Source organism: Coregonus lavaretus (genome assembly GCF_964263955.1).
Source record: "Coregonus lavaretus genome assembly, chromosome: 16".
NCBI lineage: Eukaryota > Metazoa > Chordata > Actinopteri > Salmoniformes > Salmonidae > Coregonus > Coregonus lavaretus.
In genome coordinates this window covers 12,445,518-12,464,317 of record NC_140003.1, presented here as the reverse complement: position 1 = coordinate 12,464,317, position 18,800 = coordinate 12,445,518, and the positions used below count along the sequence as shown (strand labels likewise).

The window sequence follows — 18,800 nt, the reverse complement described above, 5'->3', positions numbered from 1 at the left end:
TTATTTTTTTGAGCAGTGTATATATATTTTTTTCATGGAATATGCCATATCATCAGGCTTTGTCTAACAGAGAAAGACTGGCCTCAGATCAGTGTAAAATGGAATATGCCACATCATCAGGCTTTGTCTAACAGAGAAAGACTGGCCTCAGATCAGTGTAAAATGGAATATGCCACATCATCAGGTTTTGAACGCTGAGGTCATTAAAATGTCCCTTCCAGCCAATGACATGCTGATCAGTCTGACACTGATGCAGCTTCACCAAGCATTCTGGATTCATTAACTACTATTCGTATCATCTGCCATACAGTCATGTCCTCCTTGTCAAGCATCATCTGGGCCTGTTGGAAAATCCTGGATTTGTCCAGAGATTTAGGGCGAGCCCTCCTCTCTCTCATTGATGAGAACCCTCATCACTGTCAAACGCTCCCTAAAACACTTTAGCGAGCAGGCCTTTCTAATTGACCTGGCCCGGGTATCCTGGATGGATATTGACCTCATTCCGTCAGTAGAGGATGCCTGGTTGTTCTTTAAAAGTGCTTTCCTCTCAATCTTAATTAAGCATGCCCCATTCAAAAAATTCAGAACTAAGAACAGATATAGCCCCTGGATCTCCTCAGCCTTGACTGCCCTTGACCAGCACAAAAACATCCTGTGGCGTACTGCATTAGCATCGAACAGCCCCCGCGATATGCAACTTTTCAGGGAAGTCAGGAACCAATATACACAATCAGTTAGGAAAGCAAAGGCTAGCTTTTTCAAACAGAAATGTGCATCCTGTAGCACTAACTCCAAAACGTTTTGGGACACTGTAAAGTCCATGGAGAATAAGAGCACCTCCTCCCAACTGCCCACTGCACTAGGAAACACTATCACCACCGATAAATCTACAATAATCAAGAATTTCAACAAGCATTTTGCTACGGCTGGCCATGCTTTCCACCTGGCTACCACTACCCCGGCCACCAGCTCTGCACCCTCCGCTGCAACTTGCCCATGCCCCCCCCCTGCTTCTCCTTTACACAAATTCAGACAGCTGATGTTCTGAAAGAGCTGAAAAATCTGGACCCCTACAAATCAGCTGGGCTACACAATCTGGACCCTTTCTTTCTAAAAGTAGATGCCAAAATTGTCGCAACCCCTATTACTTGCCTGTTCAACCTCTCTTTCGTAACATCTGAGATCCCCAGAGATTGGAAAGCTGCCGCGGTCATCCCCCTCTTCAAAGGGGGTGACACTCTAGATCCAAACTGTTACAGACCTATATCCATCCTGCCCTGCCTTTCTAAAGTTTTTGCAAGCCAAGTTTACAAACAGATCACCGATCATTGCGAATCCCACCGTACCTTCTCCGCTATGCAATCCGGTTTCTGAGCTGGTCATGGGTGCACCTCAGCCACGCTCAAGGTCCTAAACGATATTATAACCGCGATCGATAAAAGACAGTACTGCGCAGCCGTCTTCATCGACCTGGCCAAGGCTTTCGACTCTGTCAACCACCGCATTCTTATTGGCAGACTAAATAGCCTTGGTTTCGCAAATGACTGCCTCGCCTGGTTCACCAACTACTTCTCAGATAGAGTTCAATGTGTAAAATCGGAGGGCCTGTTGTCTGTACCTCTGGCAGTCTCTATGGGGGTGCCACAGGGTTCAATTCTCGGGCCGACTCTATTCTCTGTGTATATCAATGATGTTGCTCTTGCTGGTGGTGACGCTCGGATCCACCTCTATGCGGACGACACCATTTTGTATACATCTGGCCCTTCATTGGACACTGTGTAAAACAAACCTCCAAATGAGCTTCAATGCCATACAGCACTCCTTCCGTAGCCTCCAACTGCTCTTAAACACTAGTAAAACTAAATGCATGCTCTTCAACCGAACGCCGCTTGCACCCGTCCCACCCAACTAGAATCACTACTCTCGGCGGGTCTGACCTAGAGTATGTGGACAACTACAAATACCTAGGTGTCTGGTTAGACTGTAAACTCTTCTTCCAGACTCACATTAAGCATCTCCAATCAAAAGTTAGATCTAGAATAGGCTTCCTATTTCGCAACAAAGCCTCCTTCACTCATGCTGCCAAACATGCCCTCGTAAAACTGACTATCCTACCGATCCTTGACTTCAGCGATGTCATTTACAAAAAAGCTTCCAACACTCTACTCAGCAAATTGGATGTAGTCTATCACAGTGCAATCCGTTTTGTTACCAAATCCCCATATACTACCCACCATTGTGACCTGTACGCTCTTGTTGGCTGGCCCTCACTACATATTCATCGCCAAACCCACTGGCTCCAGGTCATCTATAAATCACTGCTAGGCAAATCCCTGTCTTATCTTAGCTCACTGGTCACCATAGCAACACCCACCCGTAGTATGCGCTCCAGCAGGTATATCTCACTGGTCATCCCCAAAGCCAACACCTCCTTTGGCCGCCATTCCTTCCAGTTCTCTGCTGCCAATGACTGGAACAAACTGCAAAAATCTCTGAAGCTGGAGACTCTTATCTCCCTCACTAACTTTAGGCGTCAGTTGTCAGAGCAGCTTACCGATCACTGCACCTGTACACAGCCCATCTGTAATTAGCCCATCCAACTACCTCATCCCCATATTGTTATTTATTTTGCTAATTTGCACCCCAGTATCTCTATTTGCACATCATCTTTTCCACATCTATCATTCCAGTGTTAATACGAAATTGTAACTATTTTGCACTATGGCCTATTTATTGCCTTACCTCCATAATTTACTACATTCGCACACGCTGTATATATATTTTCTGTTGTATTTTTGACTTTATGTTTTGTTTACCCCATATGTAACTCTGTGATGTTGTTTTTATCGCACTGCTTTGCTTTATCTTGGCCAGGTCGCAGTTGTAAATGAGAACTTGTTCTCAACTGGCTTATCTGGTTAAATAAAGGTTAAATAAAAATAAAAACATTATAAAAAATGAATGAGGAAGGAGTGAGAGCATTAAAACAGCAGCCCTCTGTGCTGTTTAAAAATATCAGCTCATATTTCTGATCAATCAGCATTACTGAGGATCCATTAAAGCCTTGAGGACAAGCAGCCTCTGCTGCACACTGCTCCACAATGCTTCACAATTATCCAAAGGTAAATAATCTCCAGTGGATTTATGCTCCGCTCTCCAATAATCTCTTAAACCAGAGGCAGTGATATCCATGGGGGACAATTCACATTTGCTCCAGGCCCCAGGTTAAGAGTTGCTACCATGTTGTTTTCATTTTGGGTTGCTACCTTGCTGTGTTGTCGTGTATTGCTGCCATGTTATGTTGTTGTTTTAGGTCTCTCTTTATGTAGTGCTGTGTTGTCTCTCTTGTTGTGATGTGAGTTTGGTCCTATATTTATATATACAGTACCAGTCAAAAGTTTGGACACACCTACTCATTCAAGGGTTTTTCTTTATTTTTACTATTTTCTACATTGTAGAATAATAATGAAGACATCAAAACTATGAAATAACCCATATCGAATCATGTAGTAACCAAAAAAGTGTTAAACAAATCAAAATATATTTTATATTTGAGATTCTTCAAATAGCCACCCTTTCCCTTGATGACAGCTTTGCACACTCCTGGCCTTCTCAAAACCAGCTTCACCTGGAATGCTTTTCCAACAGTCTTGAAGGAGTTCCCACATATTCTGAGCACTTGTTGGCAGCTTTTCCTTCACTCTGCGGTCTGACTCATCCCAAACCACCTCAATTGGGTTAAGGTCGGGGGATTGTGGAGGCCAGGTCATCTGATGCAGCACTCCATCACTCTCCTTCTTGGTAAAATAGTCCTTACACAGCCTGGAGGTGTGTTGAATCATTGTCCTGTTGAAAAACAAATGATAGTCCCACTAAGCCCAAACCAGATGGGATGGTGTATCGCTGCAGAATGCCGTGGTAGCCATGCTGGTTAAGTGTGCCTTGAATTCTAAATAAATCACAGACAGTGTCACCAGCAAATCACCCCCATACCATAACACCTCCTCATCCATGCTTCACGGTGGGAACTACACATGCGGATATCATCCGTTCACCCACATTGCGTCTCACAAAGACACAGCGGTTGGAACCAAAAATCTCCAATTTGTACCCAGACCAAAGGACAGATTTCCACCAGTCTAATGTCCATTGCTCGTGTTTCTTGGCCCAAGCAGGTCTCTTCTTATTATTGGTGTCCTTTAGTAGTGGTTTCCTTGCAGCAATACGACCATGAAGGCCTGATTCACACAGTCCCCTCTGAACAGTTGATGTTGAGATGTGTCTGTGACTTGAACTCTGTGAAGCATTTATTTGGGCTGCAATTTCTGAAGCTGGTAACTCATCCTCTGCAGCAGAGGTAACTCTGGGTCTTCCATTCCTGTGGCGGTCCTCATGAGAGGCAATTTCATCATGGCGCTTGATGGTGTTTGCGACTGCACTTGAAGAAACTTTCAAAGTTCTTGAAATTGTCCGTATTGGCTGACCTTTATGTCTTAAACTAATGATGGACTGTCGTTTGTCTTTGCTTATTTGAGCTGTTCTTGCCATAATATGGACTTGGTCTTCTATCAAATAGGGCTATCTTCTGTATACCCCCCTACCCTGTCACAACACAACTGATTGGCTCAAACGCATTAAGAAGGAAAGAAATTCCACAAATTAACTTTTAAGAAGGCACACCTGTTAATTGAAATGCATTCCAGGTGACTACCTCATGAAGCTGGTTGAGAGAATGCCAAGAGTGTGCAAAGCTGTCATCAAAGCAAAGAGTGGCAATTTGAACAATCTCAAATATAAAATATATTTTGAAATTTTAACACTTTTTTGGTTAATACATGATTCCATATGTGTTATTTCATAGTTTACAATGTAAATAATAGTAAAAAATAAAGAAAAACACTTGAATGAGCACGTGTGTCCAAACTTTTGACTGGTAGTGTATATTTATTAATTTTTTAATCCCAGACTCCGTCCCCGCAGGAGGCCTTTTGCCTTTTGGTAGGCCGTCATTGTAAATAAGAATGTGTTCTTAACTGACTTTCCTAATTAAATAAAGGTTAAGTAAAAATAAAACAAGAAAGAGGATTCCCATGTTGCATTCCAAATGGAATGGGCCCATAGGGCTTTGGTCAAAAGTAGTACACTATAAAGGGAATAGGGTGCCATTTGGGACGCATCCCCATTCAACCCTTCTGGAGATTCAATGCTGGGCTAGTGGAGGTTTAGACTCTGATCTGATCGAGGTTCTTCTCGGTGGTGACACCCTCCATTAGGACATTGGCTTAAACCTGATGGGCTTGCGGAGAGAGCTGAGCTGGATTATTCAATGAACTGTCCATCTAACACATGCTCCCCACAGCCACTCAGATCATCCATTAATCTATTTGCACAGATACTACAATAGATATATGGTGCACAAAGAACTGAAGGCCAGCTATACTGTCTGAAACATACTATATTTGCAACCTCACTGATTGAAAATGGGTCTAAATGTATAAGGAGGTGAGAAAAATTTCAGCTTCAACTGAGGGACTTATGAGAAAGAACATTGTTCATATAGTCTCTCCCTCCTCTCTCTTTCTCATGAGACAGTAGATCAAATCAAATCAATCAAATGTTATTTGACACATGCTTCGTAGACAGCAGGTGTAGACTAACAGTGAAATGCTTACTTTTCCAACAAGACAAAACATTTAATAAAACATTTAAATAGTGACAAGGAATAAATACACAGTGAATAATGATTAAGAATAATGAGTAAAAATAACATGGTTATATACAGTGGCTTGCGAAAGTATTCATCCCCCTTGGCATTTTTCCTATTTTATTGCCTTACAACCTGGAATTAAAATGGATTTTTGGTGGGTTTGTATCATTTGATTTACACAACATGCCTACCACTTTGAACACGCAAAATATTTTTTCTTGTGAAACAAACAAGAAATAAGACAAAAAAACAGAAGACTTGAGCGTGCATAACTATTCACCCCCCCCAAAGTTAATACTTTGTAGAGCCACCTTTTGCAGCAATTACAGCTGCAAGTCTCTTGGGGTATGTCTCTATAAGCTTGGCACATCTAGCCACTGGGATTTTTGCCCATTCTTCAAGGCAAAACTGCTCCAGCTCCTTCAAGTTGGATGGGTTCCGCTGGTGTACAGCAATCTTTAAGTCATACCACAGATTCTCAATTGGATTGAGGTCTGGGCTTTGACTAGGCCGTTCCAAGACATTTAAATGTTTCCCCTTAAACCACTCGAGTGTTGCTTTAGCAGTATGCTTAGGGTCATTGTCCTGCTGGAAGGTGAACCTCTGTCCCAGTCTCAAATCTCTGGAAGACTTTTAGCGCCATCCATCATTCCTTCAATTCTGACCAGTTTCCCAGTCCCTGCCGATGAAAAACATCCCCACAGCATGATGCTTCCACCACCATGCTTCACTGTGGGGATGGTGTTCTCTGGGTGATGAGAGGTGTTGGGTTTGCGCCAGACATAGCGTTTTCCTTGATGGCCAAAAAGCTCAATTTGAGTCTCATCTGACCAGAATACCTTCTTCCATATGTTTGGGGAGTCTCCCACATGCGTTTTGGCAAACACCAAACGTGTTTCCTTATTTTTTTCTTTAAGCAATGGTTTTTTTCTGGCCACTCTTTCGTAAAGCCCAGCTCTGTGGAGTGTACGGCTTAACGTGGCCCTATGGACAGATACTCCAATCTGCGCTGTGGAGCTTTGCAGCGCCATCAGGGTTATCTTTGGTCTCTTTGTTGCCTTTCTGATTAATGCCCTCCTTGCCTGGATCCGTGAGTTTTGGTGGGCGGCCCTCTCTTGGCAGGTTTGTTGTGGTGCCATATTCTTTCAATTTTTTAATAATGGATTTAATGGTGCTCCGTGGGATGTTCAAAGTTTCTGATATTTCTATATTGCAATGCAACAAAATAGGAAAAACACCAAGAGGGATGAATACTTTTGCAAGGCACAGTATAGAGAGTAGAAAATAGCATGGTTATATATAGAGAGTAGAAAATAACATGGTAAGATATAGAGAGTAGAAAATAACATGGTTATATATAGAGAATAGAAAATAACATGGTTATACAGTGGGGAAAAAATTATTTATTCAGCCACCAATTGTGCAAGTTCTCCCACTTAAAAAGATGAGAGAGGCCTGTAATTTTCATCATAGGTACACGTCAACTATGACAGACAAAATGAGAATATTTTTCTCCAGAAAATCACATTGTAGGATTTTTTATGAATTTATTTGCAAATTATGGTGGAAAATAACTATTTGGTCAATAACAAAAGTTTCTCAATACTTTGTCATATACCCTTTGTTGGCAATGACACAGGTCAAACGTTTTCTGTAAGTCTTCACAAGGTTTTCACACACTGTTGCTAGTATTTTGGCCCATTCCTCCATGCAGATCTCCTCTAGAGCAGTGATGTTTTGGGGCTGTCGCTGGGCAACACGGACTTTCAACACTTTCAACTTGAGATCTGGAGACTGGCTAGGCCACTCCAGGACCTTGAAATGCTTCTTACGAAGCCACTCCTTCGTTGCCCGGGCGGTGTGTTTGGGATCATTGTCATGCTGAAAGACCCAGCCACGTTTCATCTTCAATGCCCTTGCTGATGGAAGGAGGTTTTCACTCAAAATCTCACGATACATGGCCCCATTCATTCTTTCCTTTATACGGATCAGTCGTCCTGGTCCCTTTGCAGAAAAACAGCCCCAAAGCATGATGTTTCCACCCCCATGCTTCACAGTAGGTATGGTGTTCTTTGGATGCAACTCAGCATTCTTTGTCCTCCAAACACGACGAGTTGAGTTTTTACCAAAAAGTTATATTTTGGTTTCATCTGACCATATGACATTCTCCCAATCCTCTTCTGGATCATCCAAATGCATTCTAGCAAACTTCAGACGGGCCTGGACATGTACTGGCTTAAGCAGGGGGACACGTCTGGCACTGCAGGATTTGAGTCCCTGGCGGCGTAGTGTGTTACTGATGGTAGGCTTTGTTACTTTGGTCCCAGCTCTCTGCAGGTCATTCACTAGGTCCCCCCGTGTGTTTCTGGGATTTTTGCTCACCGTTCTTGTGATCATTTTGACCCCATGGGGTGAGATCTTGCATGGAGCCCCAGATCGAAGGAGATTATCAGTGGTCTTGTATGTCTTCCATTTCCTAATAATTGCTCCCACAGTTGATTTCTTCAAACCAAGCTGCTTACCTATTGCAGATTCAGTCTTCCCAGCCTGGTGCAGGTCTACAATTTTGTTTCTGGTGTCCTTTGACAGCTCTTTGGTCTTGGCCATAGTGGAGTTTGGAGTGTGACTGTTTGAGGTTGTGGACAGGTGTCTTTTATACTGATTACAAGTTCAAACAGGTGCCATTAATACAGGTAACGAGTGGAGGACAGAGGAGCCTCTTAAAGAAGAAGTTACAGGTCTGTGAGAGCCAGAAATCTTGCTTGTTTGTAGGTGACCAAATACTTATTTTCCACCATAATTTGCAAATAAATTCATTAAAAATCCTACAATGTGATTTTCTGGAGAAAAAAAATCTCAATTTTTCTGTCATAGTTGACGTGTACCTATGATGAAAATTACAGGCTTCTCTCATCTTTTTAAGTGGGATAACTTGCACAATTGGTGGCTGACTAAATACTTTCCCCCCCCCCACTGTATAGAGAGAGTAGAAAATAACATGGTTATACAGTCATGGCCAAAATTGTTGGCACCCCTGAAATTTTTCCAGAAAATGAAGTATTTCTCACAGAAAAGTATTGAAATTACACATGTTTTGCTATGCACATGTTTATTTCCTTTGTGTGTATTGGAATAACACAAAAAAAACAGGAAAAAAGCAAATTTGACATAATTTCACACAAAACTCAAAAAATGGGCCGGACAAAATGATTGGCACCCTTAACTTAATATTTAGTTGCACACCCTTTGGAAAAAATAACTGAAATCAGTCGCTTCCTATAACCATCAATAAGCTTCTTACACCTCTCACCCGGAATTTTGGACCACTCTTCTTTTGCAAACTGCTCCAGGTCTCTCATATTGGATGGGTGCCTTTTCCCAACAGCAATTTTAAGATCTCTCCACAGGTGTTCAATGGGATTAAGATCTGGACTCATTGCTGGCCACTTCAGAACTCTCCAGCGCTTTGTTGCCATCTATTTCTGGGTGCTTTTTGAAGTATGTTTGGGGTCATTGTCCTGCTGGAAGACCCATGATCTCGGACGCAAACCCAGCTTTCTGACACTGGGCCCTACATTGCGACCCAAAATCCTTTGGTAATCCTCAGATTTCATGATGCCTTGCACACAGTCAAGGCACCCAGTGCCAGAGGCAGCAAAACAACCCCAAAACATCTTTGAACCTCCACCATATTTGACTGTAGGTACTGTGTTCTTTTCTTTGAAGGCTTCATTACATTTTCGGTAAACAGTAGAACGATGTGCTTTACCAAAAAGCTCTATCTTGGTCTCATCTGTCCATAAGACGTTCTCCCAGAAGGAATTTGGCTTACTCATGTACATTTTGGCAAACTGTAGTCTTGCTTTTTTATGTCTCTGTGTCAGCAGTGGGGTCCTCCTGGGTCTCCTGCCATAGCGTTTCATTTCATTCAAATTTCGACGTATAGTTCGCGCTGACACTGATGCACCCTGAGCCTGCAGGACAGCTTGAATTTCTTTGGAACTTGTTTGGGGCTGCTTATCCACCATCCGGACTATCCTGCGTTGCAACCTTTCATCAATTTTTCTCTTCCGTCCACGTCCAGGGAGATTAGCTACAGTGCCATGGGTTGCAAACTTCTTGATCATGTTGCGCACTGTGGACAAAGGAACATCTAGATCTCTGGAGATGGACTTGTAACCTTGAGATTGTTGATATTTTTCCACAATTTTGGTTCTCAAGTCCTCAGACAGTTCTCTTTTCCTCTTTCTGTTCTCCATGCTTAGTGTGGCACACACAGAAACACAATGCAAAGACTGAGTCAACTTCTCTCCTTTTTATCTGCTTTCAGGTGTGATTTTTAGATTGCCCACACCTGTTACTTGCCCCAGGTGAGTTTAAAGGAGCATCACATGCTTGGAACAAACTTATTTATCCACAATTTTGAAAGGGTGCCAATAACTTTGTCCGGCCCATTTTTGTAGTTTTGTGTGAAATTATGTCAAATTTGCTTTTTTCCTGTTTTTTTTTGTGTTATTCCAATACACACAAAGGAAATAAACATGTGCATAGCAAAACATGTGTAATTTCAATACTTTTCTGTGAGAAATACTTCATTTTCTGGAAAAATTTCAGGGGTGCCAACAATTTTGGCCATGACTGTATATAGAGTAGAAAATAACATGGTTATATATAGAGTAGAAAATAACATGGTTATATATAGAGAGTAGAAAATAACATGGTTATATATAGAGAGTAGAAAATAACATGGTTATATATAGAGAGTAGAAAATAACATGGTTATATATAGGGAGTAGAAAATAACATGGTTATATATAGAGAGTATATAAAGAGAGTAGAACATAACATGGTTATATATAGAGAGTAGAAAATAACATGGTTATATATAGAGAGTAGAAAATAACATGGTTATATATAGAGAGTAGAAAATAACATGGTTATATATAGGGAGCAGTAAATAACATGGTTATATATAGAGTAGAAAATAACATGGTTATATATAGAGAGTAGAAAATAACATGGTTATATATAGGGAGTAGTAAATAACATGGTTATATATAGGGAGTAGAAAATAACGTGGTTATATATAGAGAGTAGAAAATAACATGGTTATATATAGGGAGTAGAAAATAACATGGCTATATATAGAGAGTAGAAAATAACATGGTTATATATAGGGAGTAGAAAATAACAGGGAGTACCAGTACCGAGTTGATGTGCAGGGGTACGAGGTAATTGTACTGTACATATAGGTAGGGATAAAGTGACAACAGAATAGATAATAGACAGAAGCAGCAGCATATGTGGTGTGTGTGTGTGTGTGTGTGTGTGTGTGTGTGTGTGTGTGTGTGTGTGTGTGTGTGTGTGTGTGTGTGTGTGTGTGTGTGTGTGTGTGTGTGTGTGTGTGTGTGTGTGTGTGTGTGTGTGTGTGTGTGTGTGTGTTGGGGTGTCAGTGTAAGTATATGTGAGACTGTGGGTAAAGTCCAGTGCAACAGAGTTGCAGGTAGCCATTTGATTAGCTATTTAGCAGTCTTGTTTAGAAGTCTTATGGCTTGGGGGTAGAAGCTGTTCAGGGTCCTATTGGTTCCAGACTTGGTGCATTGGCACCACTTGCCGTGTGGTGGCAGAGAGACCAGTCTGTGGCTTGGGTGGCTGGAGTCTTTGAGCCTTTTTTGGGCCTTCCTCTGACACCGCCTGGTATAGAGGTCCTGGATGGCAGGGAGCTCAGCCCCAGTGATGTACTGGGCCGTCCGCACCACCCTCTGTAGCGCCTTGTGGTCGGATGCCAAGCAGTTGCCATACCAAGTGGTGATGCAGCCAGTCAAGATGCTCTCTATGGTGCAGCAGTATAACTTTTTGAGGATCTGAGGGCCCATGCCAAATCTTTTTAACCTCCCGAGGGGGAAGAGGCATTGTCGTGCCCTTTTCACGACAGTGTTGTTCAGAGAGAGAGAGAGAGAGAGAGAGAGAGAGAGAGAGAGAGAGATAATGCCTCCAACTGATCCAGGTGACCATTCACCCACCAATGTTGTGATTTCTATATGAAAACATGTACAGTATCCTCACAAGTTCAATTGAACTGCTCAATAGTATCCTCAGGCTTATAAATAATAAATAACGAGACTGTGGTATTTGCCCTTTCTCTGGCTCTTCAGCCCAACAAATCCATCCTAATGCCCATAGGTCTTCTGCCCTAGTCCTTGTCCAGTGACTTTGTCAGCAATTACTGCTATATGGTCTTCACACTCATATACAATGGGTCTGTAGAGATGTTCAATAGTGTTGAGCAAAAACAAGAGTGCTCTATTCTTTTAACCTGTTTCCTGTAAAACATATCTTTACAGTTTTTTTTGGGGGGGGGGACAAAAATAATGGAGATTAATCGATTAGCCTACCTAAACTTTTGATGAGTTATTAAATATGTATTTTAAATGGACAAATAAGTATGAATACAGTATTGCAATCCACAAGTGACAGAGCTTATTGCAACAGTGGCTATGTAAGTGCTTCATTTTATAGCTAGAGGACTCCTGATATATTTGTCTTTATCTGTTGTTGTCTAGTACTGTCTTTTTGCTAGCTAGGGCCATCTACTTTAAGTGCTGCCTGTCTTCCCAGTAGCCTACTTGGTGTGTGAACTGCTGACTGCTCATAAATTGCAGAAGATTGTTGACACATCAACCAGGGTTGAGGTTGGGCAATTTGTGACTTGTTTTGGTAATCAGTGGCTGTAATGGAGGGGGAGTGGTTTCTCCTCTCCTAGGCAAACAGCAATTGGTACAGGGAGGTGTGCTCTTCACCTCTGCTAGGCAATTAGCAATTAGTGTTTGTACTTCAGTCTCCCCTGGTTTCTAAGTGGTTGCTGTGTCAGTGGTGGTCTCGTCACCGAAACAAAGACCGCTCTGTCAAGTTGTTGGAGGAAGGAAAGACAGGAAGGCTCCACGCTTGAGTATCTTACCTAGTTATTTTCTGATGATCTCATTTTGCTTTTTTGTAGTTTTGGTAACTACAGTATGTGTTTTCTATATCTGTACACTCCTCTCACAGAAGGCTTTACAGACACTCCCCACACCTTGGCTACAAACCTTCTAATTTAGTGTAGCCTGCGCGCACAACCTCTGTGGAATTCCGGGTCTCTGGCAGCATTTGGAACTGCCGAGTTCATCTCAGCCTATGCTGCCATTCAGTCCCTGGATTTTTTTTGGCCATGGCGGAGACATGGATAACCTCAGAGAACACTGCTACTCCATCTGCTCTCCATCTGACTACGTTTTCTCTCATAGTCTAAGAGCATCTGGTCGTCGCGGTGGTGGCACAGGGCTACTAATTTCTCATAACAGGAGATTTTCTCTTTACTCCCTCTCTCCTGTCCATCTCCTCATTTGAATTCCATGCTGTCACTGTCACTTGTCCACTCAAGCTTAACATTGATGTCAACTATCGCCCACCAGGTGCCCTGGGAGAGTTCCTCAATGAGCTTGACACATTGATAAGTTCTAGGCCCTCTCTATACACCAAGTCACTCGGCTACATCATATCCTCACATGGTCTCTCCTATCATTGCTATGCGGATGACACTCAACTACTTTTCTCCTTCCTTCCTTCTGACACCAAAGTGGTGACACGCATCTCTGCATGCCTGGCAGATATCTCAGCTTGGATGTCGGCCCACCACCTCAAGCTCAACCTCAACCAGACTGAGCTTCTCTTTCTCCCGGGTAAGGCCTGCCCGCTCAAAGACCTCTATCACGTTGACAACTCCACAATGTCGCCCTCCCAGAGTGCAAAGAACCTTGGCGTGACCCAGGACAACACCCGGTCCTTCTCTGCAAACATCAAAGCAGTGGCTTGCTCCTGCAGGTTCAGGCTCTACAACATCTGTAGAGTATGACCCTACCTCAAACAGGAAGCAGCGCAGGTCCTAATCCAGGCACTGGTCATCTCCCATCTGGATTACTGCAACTCGCTGTTGGCTGGGCTCCCTGCTTGTACCATCAAATCCCAGCAACTTATTCAGAACACTGCATCCCACCTGGTCTTCAACCTTCCCAAGTTCTCCCATGTCACCCCGCTCTTCCGCACACTCCACTGGCTTCCAGTTGATGCTTGTATCCACTACAAGATCATGGTACTTGCCTACAGTGCAGCAAGAGGAACTGCCCCTCCCTACCTTCAGGCTATGCTCAAACCCTACACCCCAACCCAAGCACTCCATTCTGCCACCTCTGGTCTCTTGGTCCTCCCACCCCTACGGGAAGGAAACTCCCACTCAGTCCAAGCTCTTCTCTGTCCTGGCATGGCACCCCAATGGTGGAACCAGCTTCCCCCTGAAGCTAGTACAGCAGACCCCCCCCCCCCCCCCCCCCCCCCCCCCCTTAATATGAATGCACTAAGTCACTTTGTATAGGAGCATCTGCTAAATGACTAAAATGGAAATGTAAGTCATTTTAGATTTTGTTTTCCATTTCAAAAGAACTGTGCTCTTTTGGTTTCCATCAGCAGTTCCCAATGTGATTTTCAAACTCAAATTGGACTGATTGATTCTCTCCAGAAAGGCTGGGAAGCCTGCTTATCAAGAGCGAGCAAAAGCTCAATCCATGTGGGATATTACATTGATCTGCAGGCGGCTATGATTATCTTATCTGATTATCTTAGCTTGGTTTCCAACATCCTCAAGCCATTTCTATGCTTTTTTTACTTTGCAGAGGAGAGTGGAAGGGGACTTTGTGGCCTGTACAAGGTTGCTGAGTTAAGAGACTGGACGTAGGGCTCTGGTTAAAAGTAGTGCACTATAAAGGGAATAGGCTTCCATTCGGGACAAAGACTCTGTTTTGGGGGCAGCTCCTGTCCTCTCTCTCTCCCTTGCCTCCTGCTTCCCTGTTTGACCTAGCTGCCAGGACATCACAAGAGCCCAAACCCAAATCAGCTTCATAACAGTACAACAACGCAATGCTACTGTTTGTTTCAGGGCTAGCACTCGGTGAACTCACTCTCAATTGGCTTAGTGCAAGGGTGTCAAACTCAATTCCTGGAGGGCCGAGTGTCTGTGGGTTTGCGCTCTTCTCTTGTACTTGATTGATGAATTAAGGTCATTAATTAGTTAGGAACTCCCCTCACTTGGTTGTCTAGGTCTTAATTGGGCACGACTTAAAAGGAAATAACAATTACCAGTAGGCCCACTGACCTCCACGAAGTGAGGTTGACACTGCTGGCTTAGTGTCTCCTGAGTGGCGCAGTGGTCTAAGGCCCTGCATCGCAGTGCTAACTGTGCCACTAGAGATCCTGGTTCGAATCCAGGCTCTGTCGCAGCCGGCCGCGACCGGGAGACTCATGGGCGGCGCACAATTGGCCCAGCGTCGTCCAGGGTAGGGGAGGGAATGGCCGGCAGGGATGTAGCTCAGTTGACAGAGCATGGCGTTTGCAACGCCAGGGTTGTGGGTTCGATTCCCACGGGGGCCAGTATAAAAAAAAAAAAAAAAAAAAAAAAAAATATGTATTCACTAACTGTAAGTCGCTCTGGATAAGAGCGTCTGCTAAATGACTAAAATGTAAATGTAAATGTAGTGCTTACACAAAAACATACTGATAGGAAAAATAGCATTTTTTTTGTATATCTTCAATTCCAAGATTATAGAAGGTTTGAAACACAATGTGGTCGGAAATGTTTTATGTATTTCTGTTTTTGAAGCTGTCTAAAATAGAGGATCTTCTTTATAGGAGGAGCTACTCAGTTCTACTGTACACCCAGAAATGGCACAGAATGTTCTGGGAACCAGCAATGTTGACATGCTGACTACATATACATAAATTATTAATAAAATCAATAAGCTATTTGTTTAGTGAGTAGGAGATTTCGGTAACTACTGTATACTTCTGACATCTGCTACAATGGCTTACCCATTACCAAACGCTTACCCTCTTGCACAGCTTTCATCGAATCCCATTTGTAATGGAAACTTTTTGTTGGGTTTAACGTCAAATGGCACCCATTACTTTATGTTCGTATTCGAATCTTTTATTTCTTGTTGCATCGTCGAGAAGGAACCTGCAAGTAAGCATTTCATTGGACGGTGTATACCATGTATATCCTGTACATACGGCACGACTAATAAAACTTGAAACATAACTTTATGGTCAGACCATATGTTTAATGCAGTACCCAATACAGACCGAGCCACCGCTGAGGTGTACCTGCCCTCATCTGGAATCAAACGCAAACATTCTTTAAAAGTCCATTATTGACTAGATTATGTACACTGGAATCGGCGTCCACTTGTCCAAATGAGATATAATGCAATGAGATTGATCCAATCCATATGGCTTACTGTATAACTTCATAGGTTGCAATTCCTTAGTCGTAGCATGGTGATTATATGGTTGTATAATATTGTTGTAAGGCTTGTATATTGATGTAATACATTTGGTTGCATAATTCAAACAAATGGATATTATAAGTAATCATCCAATCTAAAACCAACACGTGTAAAAGCCATGTTTTGCTTCACAGTAGAATATAAATTATACAACACTACAAAGAAACTGCAGTATTTCAATGTATTGTAGTCATACACTGAGTAAACAAACATTAAGAATGCTCTTTCCATGACAGACTGACAAAGTGAAAGCTGTGATCCCTTATTGATGTCACTTGTTAAATCCACTTCAATCCTCTTCAATCAGTGTAAGATGAAGGGGAGGAGGATTCAGGTTAAAGAAGGATTGTTAAGCTTTGAGACAAATGAGACATGGATTGTGTATGTGTGCCATTCAGAGGGTGAATGGGCAAGACAAAAGATTGAAGTGCCTTTGAACAGGGTATGGTAGTAGGTGCCAGGCACACCGGTTTGTGTCAAGAACTGCAAAAGTCAACAGTTTCCCGTGTGCATCAAGACTGGTCTATCACCCAAAGGACATCCAGCCAACTTGACACAACAGTGGGAAGCATTGGAGTCAACATGGGCCAGAATCCCTGTGGAACGCTTTCGACACCTTGTAGAGTCCATGCCCCGACGAATTGAGGCTGTTCTGTGGGTTCCTAATGTTTGGTATACTCAGTGTACTTGTACTTTATTAAAGGGATTCACCCAAATTACATAATGACATATTGGTGAACTATCCCTTTAAGAATGTCAAAAAAGGCCTAAACTAAATAATATTAACATATGTAATACAAGGATCAAAGACCATTAGGCCAAGCAAATATCTTTGACAATGTTCATTGGAGCCTCTTAAAGCAACAGAGAGAATGGGTGACAGACTGCCAAAAGCCTAAGCCATTAATTCTCCCAAAAGCTTACACTGACATATTTAGTCTGAAAATGACCTCAATGCTGAGTGCATGTGCCAAACCGAATAACACCATTTCAATTAAACTAAGAGCATAAGTAACTCGTATGTAACTTCAGCACTGTTGTGATGGAAATGAGTCTGGAATCGAGAAGGCCACATAGCTTTTTAGCCTCTTTCTGGCGGTGGTTTCTCCCCAATTCTAACCTTGAAAGCAGCTTAGCGGGTCACTTGTAAACCTGCTTACTGGAAAGGACATGTAAGGGAATACTGGGCCAAAGAAGGAAAGGAGACTCCAGTGGATACGCATGATTAACCAGGGATACGGATGTATAGCCAAAGGCTCTCTTTTCCTACTTAACAGCTGCTTTAACATTTTTTTTACATTTTTAGTCATTTAGCAGACACTCTTATCCAGAGCGACTTACAGTTAGTCGAATGCATAAAAAAAATGTTTCTTATTATATTTTTTTAAATATATTTTATTTATTTATTTATTATACTGGCCCCCCGTGGGAAACAAACCCACATCCCTGCCGGCCAAACCCTCCCCTACCTTGAACGACGCTGGACCAATTGTGCGCCGCCCATGGGTCTCCCGGTCGCGACAGAGCCTGGACTCGAACCAGGATCTCTAGTGGCACAGCTAGCACTGCGATGCAGTGCCTTAGACCACTGCGCCACTCGGGACAGTTGGATCAAGGCAGATGTGTCCCAAATGGCACCCTATTCCCTATAAAGTGCACTACTTTTGACCAGAGCCCTATGAACCCTGGTCAAAAGTAGTGTACTATATAGGGAATAGGGTGCCATTGAGAATCAACTATTTTCTCATTCTCAAGGACAAGTGTTTTTCTCTTAATTGTGCACTTAGTCTGAGATTCAACAAGTTTATTAGTAACTCCATTGCTTTTCTTTGAAGTTTACTCTGGTGTTTGTTCTCCAAACTGATTCCCAAAAGTAATAGCATGAGAATAGTGTCATTTGTATTGGACTACTGTGTTTACATTGGACAATTACTTGTTTGTATTGGACTACTGTGTAGAGTTGGCAAATCTGTGTCAAATAAAATGTCTATCTAGACTGAGTCATGGTGACTGCTTCACAGGGCCACCAACCCACCAACCCATATCTACAGAGAAAACACTATAATGTATGTTTGATTAGGTTTTAAGTCTATAGTATTAAATCCATTGGCTTCTATTGAAGTCATGAGTTGTGCTTGATTCACCAACCATCAATGCTTTGTCTATGCGTCTCAAGTATGCATTTGTTGTTGTTTGTGTCTTGCTGGTGACAAACCGAATTTCCCCTCATGGGATTAATAAAGTTGATTCAATGTAGGGCTCACCTCTGAGAGCAGGCAGCAGTGAGTGGTCCTTCCTCTCATCACATTTGTTACATTCGCTGAAGTAGAGAAGCAGGAAGACATCCACCAGCACCCAGACAAGCGAGGTGGTCAGCACCACCTTACAGTAGACGAAACGCCGCATCGGCCCCCCGTGACGTGACGTGGTGGTGGAGAGGAATCAGCAGGCTAGCCCCTGACAGAGAGCAGGAACTCTGGAGACTAAACAAGGTAACGATGGGGAGACACACTGGGATGTCATCCCACTACATAGAAAGAAGAAGACAACACAAAAACATGGTTAGAAAGAGAACTTTAAGAAATGAAAAGAAAACATTTCCTTGATGAAATGAAACATTGTGAACGTTGTGACAATGACACTGAGGAGAACTAGATGTATGAATTCATTGATTCCAGCATACAGCTTCCACCAAACAGCTAATTTCCTTTGAACAGGTA

General features: G+C 42.7%; 1 protein-coding gene across 2 annotated transcripts in view; it reads right to left on the bottom strand.

Annotated features, from left to right (window-relative positions):
- Window positions 1-18,486, bottom strand: part of LOC311143973 (polypeptide N-acetylgalactosaminyltransferase 13-like) — a gene marked incomplete at both ends in the record, with an annotated part of 48,726 nt that extends 30,240 nt beyond the window's left edge. For both annotated transcript variants that reach the window (XM_084179881.1, XM_084179882.1), the window contains one exon: window positions 18,345-18,486. In XM_084179881.1, coding sequence (XP_084036007.1) covers window positions 18,345-18,486 — 142 coding nt within the window. The remainder of the gene's footprint in view (window positions 1-18,344) is intronic.
- Window positions 18,487-18,800: the final 314 nt, after the last annotated feature.